At 37.3% G+C, this 11,751-nt stretch overlaps 3 protein-coding genes and 1 long non-coding RNA gene across 4 annotated transcripts; 2 read left to right on the top strand and 2 right to left on the bottom strand.

The window, feature by feature from the left end:
* Nucleotides 1–1,062: 1,062 nt before the first annotated feature.
* On the bottom strand, nucleotides 1,063–4,178 carry ND-B16.6 (NADH dehydrogenase (ubiquinone) B16.6 subunit). Its single transcript, XM_028170131.2, has 3 exons — nucleotides 3,267–4,178; nucleotides 2,009–2,229; nucleotides 1,063–1,302 (listed from the first exon to the last, which is right to left on the bottom strand). Exons 1-3 carry the CDS (start codon nucleotides 3,367–3,369, stop codon nucleotides 1,165–1,167), a joined length of 462 nt encoding a protein of 153 aa, XP_028025932.1. The 5' UTR covers nucleotides 3,370–4,178; the 3' UTR covers nucleotides 1,063–1,164.
* Nucleotides 1,442–2,178, top strand: LOC149500477 (uncharacterized). Its single transcript, XR_016324898.1, has 2 exons — nucleotides 1,442–1,838; nucleotides 1,902–2,178. It is a non-coding gene; the product is annotated as an uncharacterized LOC149500477 (long non-coding RNA).
* A 219-nt stretch (nucleotides 4,179–4,397) lies between the features above and the next one.
* On the top strand, nucleotides 4,398–6,790 carry LOC114239780 (uncharacterized). The gene is made up of 4 exons (XM_028170162.2): nucleotides 4,398–4,885; nucleotides 5,689–5,858; nucleotides 6,429–6,509; nucleotides 6,597–6,790. The coding sequence occupies exons 1-4, from the start codon at nucleotides 4,636–4,638 to the stop codon at nucleotides 6,678–6,680; spliced, it is 585 nt and encodes a 194-aa protein (XP_028025963.1). The 5' UTR covers nucleotides 4,398–4,635; the 3' UTR covers nucleotides 6,681–6,790.
* Nucleotides 6,791–7,940: 1,150 nt separating this feature from the next.
* LOC114239837 (V-type proton ATPase subunit D) lies at nucleotides 7,941–11,739 on the bottom strand. The gene is given in 6 exon segments (XM_028170247.2): nucleotides 7,941–8,211; nucleotides 9,392–9,442; nucleotides 9,445–9,487; nucleotides 9,561–9,642; nucleotides 10,569–10,807; nucleotides 11,423–11,739. Coding segments are annotated over 6 exon segments (855 nt in total). The 5' UTR covers nucleotides 11,690–11,739; the 3' UTR covers nucleotides 7,941–8,038.
* Between the last annotated feature and the right edge of the window lie 12 nt (nucleotides 11,740–11,751).

Raw genomic sequence — 11,751 nt, 5'->3', positions numbered from 1 at the left:
CTCCGTGTTCAATACAATAACGCGTTTAGGGTGCTGGTGGTGCTGCCCCGCTTTTGTAGCGCATCAGGGATGTTTGCAGACGCGCACATAGATTGTTTTTACGCTACCATGCGTAAGAGGTGTGCATCTCTGGTAAACAGAGTGAGGGCCAGCTCCAACAGTATCCTGAGCATGATCGCAAGCAGGCTGGACTGTATATACATGGGTCGCTGTGGTGCCATCTCCCATGGGATGTTACCACAGTAATTCATTGTGATGTAAATATAACTACTAACATAGGTCTAAGTCTTATTAACAATTTATATGAGTCATGGATACTTGAAATAAAAACATTATTATTATTATTATTAATCAGTATAAAAACACACTATTTCTGCAGCGTCGCTGTCATAATCATACGTTCCCTTTTGAATGGTGGTATAGTCCCTATATCCATTATATATTAAAGGGTTGATACCTGGACTGTCAAAGAAAGAGAAAGATGAAGGATCAATGCATTAGAAATGTGGTGCTGGAGAAGGATGCTCCGTATAAAAGAACTTAATATCACTCAAAGGTTGTTGTCAACAGTGCAATCCAGGATTCTTCGATATTTTGGACACGTATCGCGACGGCCAGCAGTCTATCGAGAATCTTGTTGTTCAGGGTAGGGTCAAGGGGATCTCGTGAACCAAGCCCCATGCGCTGGACTGTTCAGGTAAAAGACCTACTAAAACCTCACATGACAAGAACTATGATGATAGTCCTTATGGTACGTGTCAAAGTATTTATTATCATCGCGGCATCTACCTTGCCGTGCCATGTGTACCACAACTTGGTGCACGGATTTGAAGTAATTCGCGAACTTTTCGTGGAACATGTTTAAAGCACCCGGTGAATCTCGCTTGAGTAAAACAAAGAGCTTAGTATTCTTTGAGTTTACTCATGCCCTATTCCGGAATAATTAGCGTCTAGTAAATGTGTTTCGCGTATCTTGTAATCCCGGAATGGTGGCAACTTTAAAGGCCGTATGTAGCTTTAAAAAGTCTGTCAATAAACATTCCCTTAGAAAAATAAAACTAATTTTATTTCTAATTTTTTTATAATTGAACTAAAAGCTCTCCAATTATTGCTTCTATACATATACCTTTTTTTACATAACAGTATTTAATAAATCTTGATAATTTATGAAAGAAGCTTGATGTTAGCACGTTTGTTCCACTCTTTGATGTCACTGTGTGCATAGTACTCTTGGAAGATTGGTTCGACCAACTGGTCGGGGGGAATAAGTTTGTAGACGCGTTCTCCGTAGTAAGTACCGACCTGTAGATATTAAAAAAAAAATTACAACAATTTCCACATACAGGTACTTCACTTGTAGTAAGTTACCAAGGCACATAGAGTTCACAATATTATTATCATTATCTATCATTATCTTGTAATAAAGAATTACTTTCAGTTGCATTGGTAGAATAGCTTTACTACTACAAATCGGAAGGCAAGTTCGTACCGTTGTGCTGAAATAAATAGTGATGATACCCTGTTCTATCGTGTCTTACTTACAATACTTAGAATATTATTAGAGTAGTACTAGCATTATGGAAAAATATTTGATATAATATGAAACAAAACTACTAAAATAATGAAAAAAAAAAAATCTAAGCATAAATAACTAGTAGTTTTAGAAAATTCTGTAGAATCTCCATTTTTATGCCATTTAGTCTGCTGAATGCAATACAAATTTTTGAATTGATATACACAATTCATGTACATGTAATTTCTGTAACTAATCTTGTTCATGGTAATAAATAAGAAAGGACTACCCCGTGCCATTAATAATTATTCATCAGTAGTATAAGGTCACATAATGTAGTGCACGTGTCTATGTGGGTCCCAAAAGGTGGTCCAAGAACCTGTTAAAGGTTGCAGGGATCCATTGGAGACAGGCAGCGCAAGGACCATTTGTTGTAACAAGGCTAAGTCCAGCAATGGACATCTGTCAGCTGAAAGATAGTATAATGTCAATCACCTCCCATCCGGGAACGTCTCGCATCAGCTCTGCCTCAGCATCCCTGTTCCTACGGAGCTGCTTTAGGTATTCCCTATCTCTTTCTGCCAGTAGAGCAGGGTATATCGCCATTTTAGCGGATCTCATCTCAATCTCATCCTTAAGAATTCTCTTGTAAGTTATGTTATAGAGATATATAGAACCAATTGTCATTCCAATGAACCCCGCAAACATAGTATATCCTGAAAACAGTAAGCAAGAAGTATTCAATTAAAAAGCCATTTTAATAATTAGTGTTATATTTAATTGGTTCATCTTATTTACTTTATTAATTTTGTGCTTACACAACTTTGATTTAAAGAAGACTAAATCAAATTTAATTATTAAAAATTATATTGTGTGCTGCTTTGTGTAAAAATTATGACATTATTTGGTGGCTATGCAGTGTGTAATACTCATTTCTTCGTCGCCCATTTCTGCTGCATAGTCAAGCCATTTCTGCTGCCGCTACACTCATTTTAGTTTAATTGATAAGACAGAAGACATGCAACCAATGGATATTTTGACTTACACCTGATGACTTATATCACATTATAGTTTCTCTGAGTACTCCATGCATAGTTAATATGTGTTTTAAGAATTTTATTTTTATTATAGACTGGATTGTACCATACAGGTTTAAGAAGTACTTTGTAATAAACAATTAAATTCTTGTCTATTAACAGTTCAATATTACTGTCTATTTGTGTGAACCTATGCGAGTTTAGAGCTGATTTTATTTAAGAATACTGCATAATGATAACAGCCTTCAAGTGTTCTACTCATTCTACTAAAGGGGCTAAAGGACTAAAGGGGCATTGGAATTAAAGTAGTGTATTTAAATAATGTTAAATTGATGTTGAAGACATTAAATCTCTTATCTAAGAGATTTAATGTCCGAGCACTTTATCTACGGATCTTTTGGTCATCTTCCTAGTATGTTCTCAATATATCTTCTTTTTATGTATATATATATATATATATTGTTTATTGAATCAAAGTTAGACTTCTGTGGTTTATACTGTATACTATGTAAACAAAACAAAACCTTAGGAAGATTTACCCTTTCTATATATTTTTTTATTTAAATGAAAGTTTAAATTAATTATTTATATGTCCTGAGGCACAATTCTAGCAGTGTTTCAATTAGTTTTCTAGCATTAACAAAAATATAACCTATATGACTAGGTTACATAATTAGTTTCCAAACAAATTATTGTGATTTTATTATTTTACTTACCGCTGAAATAAGATTTAGCGGGGATCCTTTTAAATGGAATTGGCTTGTAGCCCCCCGGAGGGGGCAAATCTTGTTTTTTAGCCACCTGAAAAGCTTCAGCCATCTTTGGCTGGATTTTGAGTTTTGACTTTTGACAACCGCTGTCAAACAAGTTCTTAAAAACTTTTTACTGTCTCTTTGGATAGGCAATGAAATTTAATTCAATAAATTTGAATTTCTGAACATGTTGGGTAGAAGATGTTGAGGAAAATGAAAATGCCAACGACTTAATAAGAGTCTAATAGGCCTATGATTAAAATGTGAGAATAGTCATTAATGCATTAGGGGTTTCGGGAATGTTGACCACATTCACGTCTTCTTTCGCGGATCGCTTCAACCTTTGGGTCTGGTCTAGAAGTGCTTTGAGGAATTGTTCGAGATGATCCCTTTTTAGCTTCACACCTCGCGTCACCGGAGAAAACTCCATCTGTACTATATTGAAGCGCTTTATCTTTTTTGCCATATACCATCCGGCTCTGTAATGAGCTGCCCTCCACGGTGTTTTCCGAGCACTATGACATATTCTTGTTCAAGCGAAACTTGCTGAAAGTACTCAGCGGTACGCAGCGACTTAGCTATGCCCCTGAGATTGCTAACGCCCATGGGCACGAGAAACCACTCACCGTCAGGTGGGTCGTATGCTATTTCGCCAACAAAAGCAATAAAAGTAACATGTTGATGTTTGATTAAACAACGCAATTCATAAGCATATTATATTTAACGTGGAATAATTAATTATTATCATTTATTTTGGCGAGCATTTTGACTGTACTAATGCTTATTGTAGAGAAAGCTGCCAGTGGCTATAGATACACTTGCAATCCACCAGAGGGAATTACTTTAATACCAAATTCACCTTAAAATACACCATCACCTCTCAGCTTTAGGCCAAAGCATATCCAGAAGTTTTCAATCTAAAACGAAACTATGTCTAGATATGTTATAAGTTTAAGTGTCGCGACCTAGCAAGGATAAGCATAAGCATGCTGTAAAATACTTATCTGAGCCAAGGTTTCTATAGGTTCTTATTTCTAAACACTATTACAAAACCCGAAGATTAGTTCGAGATGAGGAGCTGACCAGAGGAAACGAAACAATATATTCCTGGAATTGAAGTGTTGGGTAATTATTTGTAACCCCTAAAAAGTAAGATGAGATATGATAGGAATAATATACTACTACTACTACGGAATGTCTAACCACAGTCTATCCACAGAATATATTTTTAATTATCCTGTGCATGGCATCGTTGTCTTTGTTATTAATCTCCATGGTAATTGAATTCAGCAATATTAAAATTTAATAAAGAGTGGCACATTTTTCTAAAACCATGGAGGCTGCTACGGATGAAAGTGTTCAAGCCGATTTACCTGAACCAGAAAATGAAGATAGTGAACCCCGAATCAGACCATTGGAAAGGATTAAGCTCCACCCTAAATATCCCATAGAGCCATCTGCTTATGGAAAGGGAAAGAACTTCAGTCGACCCTGGATATTACAAGATGGACGAACAGTTCCCGGAATTGGCAGCGAAATGCGGGAAAATTATCAAATACCAAAAAGACCTCCCCATACAGAAGGTAAATAATCTTACTTGCTTAACTGTCCTCTGAAATCCTATTTAGAATTTAATTTTTCTTATGACTCTAGTTGACCAAACGAGCCCGGTGCTGAGTGGTTACTGGATATACCCGTCATATTTGGTATGAACGTTTATAGCTCCTGACAGCTACGAAGCAATGCCGCATTATAATTTAAATAGTAGAACTTAGACTAAATATTGCATCTAAATTCGAGTTCAATACTTAGATGCGTTTCAAGTTATCGTCATGCACGCCGTGATGCCTATGGTCTATTACAGAGTAAATTTAGGGCGAAAATACAGAATCCGTTTTTTTTTTCCCTACCTAATCTGCTAGCCTTGAGAGGCTATTCCAGCGTAACCTTAACTGTAGGTGAGCTCACGGGGCTCAAACCGGGAGTCTTGATAACACTGGCCCTAGCAAGAGCAGTGTTTCGCAGAATCTACCACCGGATCGGAAACGCGACCCACTGAGAAGATCCGGCGAGAAACTCAGTGGGCTGTGTCTGAGGGTTAATTTACTCGTCGAGCCCTTCGTCACAAGCGATGGGTTCGACGAGAACGGTGACCGGTGCTTGAGGTACCTAAAAGCACCGTTAGTGGATCAGGAGGATCCGAGATGACGTGTTTGGGGCGACGTCGACTGCTTTCCATTCTCTCCACAGGATCGGGAATGTAGTTACTGGCGGCCACGATGAGAGGGTTCTCGTGTCGTGCCGCTTTATCGAAGTGGATCCGTTGAGTTGTCGGTTCATCTGATTTATACTGTTTAATATTCTTTTTTTTATACATTTATTATAGGTATACGTAAGCGTATGCTCACGGACTTCTTTTGGGAACAAATGCTAGATGAAGTCATCGAAGAGTTGGCTACTTCACAACCCGTTTCTGAATATTGCACGGAATACGATGCCAATTACATCAAAGATGAGTTCGAGCCTCGCAATTTGGAAGTGGCTGCAGATAAGAATGTTAACATTTTAATGGCAACATCTAATTGTGCACTAATTAAATTTGATTAACATTTCGATTACCTTCAGTCGGTGGTACATTTTCCGACATTTACTATATTACAAGGGTTCACGTGACCTTTGACCGGCTTGGGTCACGTGGTCGCTCGCTGGCTAGTTATTTCCCGCGCTCATGGTACGAAATAGCAGGACAGGTCAAATTCCGGTCAAAGTTGACCCCTGCTATAAGGCTTCATGATAGATGCCGCAGTTGTTTCAGTTGAGGCCATTGGTTCGAGCATTCGGTGTCTGGGCGATCTGGTTTTTTTTTTTATATACGTTTCTTACCAACTTATATATTAAATAGGTACGTAACGTAATAGAAGAACATCAAGGCTCCGAACGTTTAAGTTTGAACATTTAAAATTTATTTTTAGAAGTAGGCACTGCAAGTTTACATTATTGTGCAAAGTTAAATACAACTTTTATAACACACGTTGCAAATGGTAGGGTTGCGAACGCACTTCGATAAAGAAAAAAAATGTAAATAAAAAATATTTTGTTATGCATTGTAAGAAATTTTGTTTACAGATGCACTTGAAATATCCACTTTACGGTACGGGCTCTAGCGCAATTACTTTCTACAGTGAAACTGCCAAGAAGACTGGCCCGGTTTGTTTAATCACTATTTTATGAATAAAATGAGTGTGGTAAGCCTTAGAATTACGAATAATAATCCTGTAATAATAATTCTTTCAGGGTGAAATCTTAGAAAAGTTCCGAAGATGTCAGTATTTCACTAAACCAATGGAAGAAAGACTCGACAATGGTTGGGTTTTGTAATTTTTGTTCGCATTCATTTTTGTTTTCTTTTGGAAGAGCTCTACAAATATAAACTTACTTAACTATGCATTAAAATAATTTGTGACGTATACGATTATTTTTAATAAATTCGAGTTTTTGCGTACCTACCTACCTATAAAATTGTACAGATTTACGATATTGTACAGATTTAACATTAAATTTGTCGTATGTGCATACTTTACTTATATGCATACTATACTTTTTTTTAAATGGCTCAGCATAAAAAGCTTATGTATTCCTCGTAATGTTTTTTATAAAAGAAATATCCACATAGCATATTGAAAGGGATGCGATACTTAGAATTGATGAAATAGTCAAAAACGAAGAACTCGCGAGTACTTTCAAACATCGTGGTTCTTCACCGATCAGTCTAATCAATTGGCAACAAAGCGTATATAAAGTGTTTTTCTACTAATCTTATAATAATTCTCAAAGGGCGTCTTTGAAATTAAATAGAGCATTTAATTCATCATTCAATATATATATATCATATAATTCATCTGTGACTAATCTTCAAGCGAGTTAGACAATGAAGTAGATACATCGTTTAATTAAATCGAACCCCCAAAAATATACGTATTAATTACTGATGGTGAGGCAAATAGAGAACCCATAGGGCTGTGTTGATCTACTTTGACGCGAATCAAGAGTTCCAGACGAACGAAAGGAATAGCAACGTTCAATGCAATTATTTTTTCTTAAGGAGGCTGTGTTATTAATTCCATATCAGAACTCCGATAAACACTAAAAACTAGGCTTTCAGACGCTTATCACACAGTTTAAATGACAAGTACGTACCCTACATACCCATAATTGTGTTATATGTATGTACTTATAATTAATAATGTGGTGATAATATATGTACACCGAAAAACAATAATTCACGTCCTTACGGATCCATCAGATCCAATAACCTTTGCATTAGACGCCTTTATGTCTAATACTAGGAGCAGGCTTAGCGAACCATACTCGTCGAACTCGGCAAAGAGTTCCTAACTTAACCTAAGCATCAATATTTGAGTTTCTCGCCGGATCTTCTTACCGAGTCGCGATTCCGACCCGGTAGTAGATTCATTCACGAAGTAGCTATTCTTGAGTTGTTAGGTCTTCCTTGGAGGCGCTCGGGTAGCTGTTAGCAAATCCACCTGGCAAAGCCCTTGCTTGCCCATCTGTCCTTGTGAAACTGGAAAGGCCTCCGGGCCACCAGTAAGAATCCTTCAATCATAAAAAAAAAACATATTTGTTGAAATTAATAATTATAATGCATTAAGTATTACAAGTCCATACTTATACTATTGTGCACTACGATGTTTCATTGTAATATGTGGATATGATGTCTAAAATAATAAATCATCGTCATCCCAATTATGAGGGTAGCAAATTGGCTTGCAGTCTCCAAAAGATACACTCGAAGAGGTCAATGACTGGCACGGATGTAAAACGCTCATTAGAACATCCGACGACTTTTCATAAGACAGAACCAAAGGCTTGCTATCCAATACACTGTGATCTGCAAAAGTAATTATTTTTCGCTTATGATCAATCAAAACAATAAAACTAAAGGTATGTTCACAATTACTGAATCCCCATCCAACACAGATAGGTACACCACATTTAACGGCCGTCTGGTGTAGTGGTATGTGACATGGTTACTACACAAGGGCTCGCGGGTTCAAATCCCGCCAAGGGAAGATATTTGTATGATAAACATAAAATGTATTTTCCAGGGTTATGGATGTAATATACATATGTATGTGTATAATAAAAATCTTACATTTATTTCCGTTATCTGGTACCTGTAACAAGTTCTTTACGAACTTAGCACGGGGCCAGTTAACGTGGCGTGATCGTTAGTAAATATATATTTATTTTAAGTAATTATTTACGAAAAAAAAAAAAAACTTCTAAATATAACCAAAAGAAGATAAAGCTTGAACACATATTTTTCACGTTTCGTTTAAAACTAATGTTTGGTAATACCAAATCCTACATTTAGGTATAAATCGCGTAACTATCAATTGAAGATAAGCTTATCCACTGTAATGTCACTTCGTTTGCGGAGTTGTGGCGTCACTGGTGGCTAAGATATATTGGCATTATAGCGTGTTTCTCATCGGCGGTATTATTCTATTTAACTCGTCGTGGCCTAACTGATAAGACGTCCGGTGCATTCGTGTTGAGCGATGCATCGGTGTTCAAATCTCAGGCGGGTACCAATTTTTCTAATGAAATACGTACTCAACAAATGTTCACGATTGATTTCCACGGTGAAGGAATAACATCGCTTAATAAAAATCAAACCCGCAAAATTTTAATTTGCGTAATTACTGGTGGTAGGACTTCTTGTGAGTCCGCGCGGGTGGGTACCACCACCCTGCCTATTTCTGCCGTGAAGCAGTAATGCGTTTCGGTTTGAAGGGTGGGGCAGCCGTTGTAACTAACTATACTTGAGACCTTAGAACTTATATCTCAAGGTGGGTGGCGCATTTACGTTGTGGATGTCTATGGGCTCCAGTAACCACTTAACACCAGGTGGGCTGTGAGCTTGTCCACCCATCTAAGCAAAAAAAATATCATTTCTTTTCTGTGTCGTGAAATATTTTTTTATATAAATAAAGATAAAATGTTTCTAATAATCTAATACTAAAAATGGGAATTTAATGAAATCTAGCTTAAACGATTGGACTCACCACCGCCTTGTCGATTTATTGGTTTATGTACAGCCATTGCTTTGTTTTTAACTTTTTAGCTTTTACCATCTTGAGTCGATGAAATTCTTCCCTCTCCTGTTGTTTTAATAGCAATAATTGTAAACCAAATATTTTTAAAAGGAACATCTTTATATCGAATTGAACTCACGCATTCATCTATCTCGACTAGTATATAGTGTTCTGTGTTACGCAATTTAGGCATAATGACCTTTTCTATTCCATTGACTTTCCTATGAAAACGAAAATTTACTATAAAATCCATTAGGTGCTACTCGTATAGCGCTGATTTAGGGTAAGGGGAGGGTATTAAGTGATAATTAAAACATAATAATTTAAAAAAAACATTAACTCAATAGAACAAAACAGTTAAGGCTTCGTCAAACAGAACGCGTAATTAGCAGAGCGCTACGCTATGACGCCGAGGTTATTAGAGAGTCGACAACAGATTTTTCTAAATGCGCCTTTAAATTTAAATCGTTTACTTCGTTGTCATCACCTCTGAAGGAAATAAAATGATTAAGAACAATTTAACAAGAAATATCCAGTGTAAGTCTGGCAACCGAAGGTGCATCACGGAAAAATAATGCGAGTTCGACGCCAAAGTGACCAAAGCATTCTGCAACATTACGCATAAAATTGTTTTCATTAAAAACTAAATACATAAAAAGAATTCTCATGAATTGTATCCATGCCGTAAATACTTTAGAATGTCAATAAACCACGGGCATTAATATGAACCGAATGATGATACATAGGTCGTGGACACCATTTATGAGAACTACGAGTAGTTTTAAAACAATGAGGTAATGGATGATACTTATCCAGTTGCAGTAGATAGTCGGGCGTACTTAATAGTGATCTTGTACTCTCACATCCGATGTCGGATCTCCTCCCGCGGTCAGAGCCCGGTCAGAGAAGTGGGGTTCCCGCGGTCAACACTACAACAAGACTCACGGCGCCACCCCGATGACACCAGACCGACGGGTCGTCGAGGCGAACACTTAATAGCGACCATCATAGTCCATTATAACATCTATGACGTCATCTACCTTCAGTTAAGAAATTGACGCCTTAATTGTACTCTAAAGTTACCACGTATGGAGCCGATGATTTTATAGCCCATTCTAATATCTGCACAAGATAAATGCCGTTCTACCTCCAGGCGATCCGAATAGCTTCGTCCAGTAGCACGCAGGTCTTTCTCAAAGACGCCAGTTTCAATACAAGATGCACGGCCTCTCTGAATGATTTCTTTGCCTCACTTGTGCGGTGACCACCAGCGCCTAAGCCAGCGTATTGAAGAGCATTAGTTACACCTGTCTCTTCGATGGCTTCTAAGTACGTCGTCGTAACACCCGAGACATTCTCAGTGATTCGCTGAACACGTATTTGAGCCTAGTGTCAAAATTAATATGTTGCTTTTAAATTTAATTTTGGCGGGTTTATAATTAAACATAAATGAGAATTGCCTATTCAGTTATTAATTAGAAAAATATTGTTCGAAATCGTCACTTTTTTGCTATCGCATCAATGCTATTGCAACGCCCAATTACGTCGAATCTCTGCATCTATTGTATGCAATGATCATCCAGGGTTAGAGCCAAGCTGCTGCCTACCGTTAACTACTCTTCACAACTCTTGTTTGATGAAGGACATGTAATAGCGTTCGGGAAGAACACCATGGAGGGGAGCTCATTCCAAAGGAATGGAATGGATAGTACGCAGCAAAATAGATCTCTGGAAACGCACTTTGGATGAACGCAGTGGCTTTAGGTAGTATGGATGAACTCTATTTTACTACCTACCGCGAAACAACAATGGTTTTGAAATTTACAGAGCGTTTTTGAAATATGAATTATAACTAACATATTCACACTAAGGAATTAGGGGCAGTGGCAATCGCGCAATTGCTCCCTTGGCCTAGTCTGCCTATTAAAGCTAAACAAAAATAATTATCCAATCGAAAGAAGACTACACTTAGGTTTTATATAAATGCTATAACAAAACTACCTGCTCGACATTTTCAAGCACCAATGCATTAGATTCTCCGTTTGTAAACTTAATAGCCGCTAGTGACATGTAAGCTTCTTTCATTTTATGGCTCAACAGCCCATGAGTTGCGATAAGTTCCGAGGCCACTTGTCTACCTTTAATTCGTAGACCCTCAGCTTTTCTTTTCAAAAGCTCATAGCCCCGATCCACGTGTTCTTGTCTGCGCTTTATTTCTTTTAACATGAACAGGGAAGCCGTCACCTGATAACGGTTTTCAATATTCATTTTGTTTTAAGTAAAACGAGTTTAAAATGTTTTAACCGTAACGAAACTGTCACAACAGTGGT

Source organism: Bombyx mandarina, chromosome 21, assembly GCF_030267445.1.
Source record: "Bombyx mandarina strain Sakado chromosome 21, ASM3026744v2".
Classification (NCBI taxonomy): domain Eukaryota; kingdom Metazoa; phylum Arthropoda; class Insecta; order Lepidoptera; family Bombycidae; genus Bombyx; species Bombyx mandarina.
The sequence above is the reverse complement of the archived record's forward strand: the minus strand, read 5'-3'. Positions and strand labels throughout refer to the sequence as shown.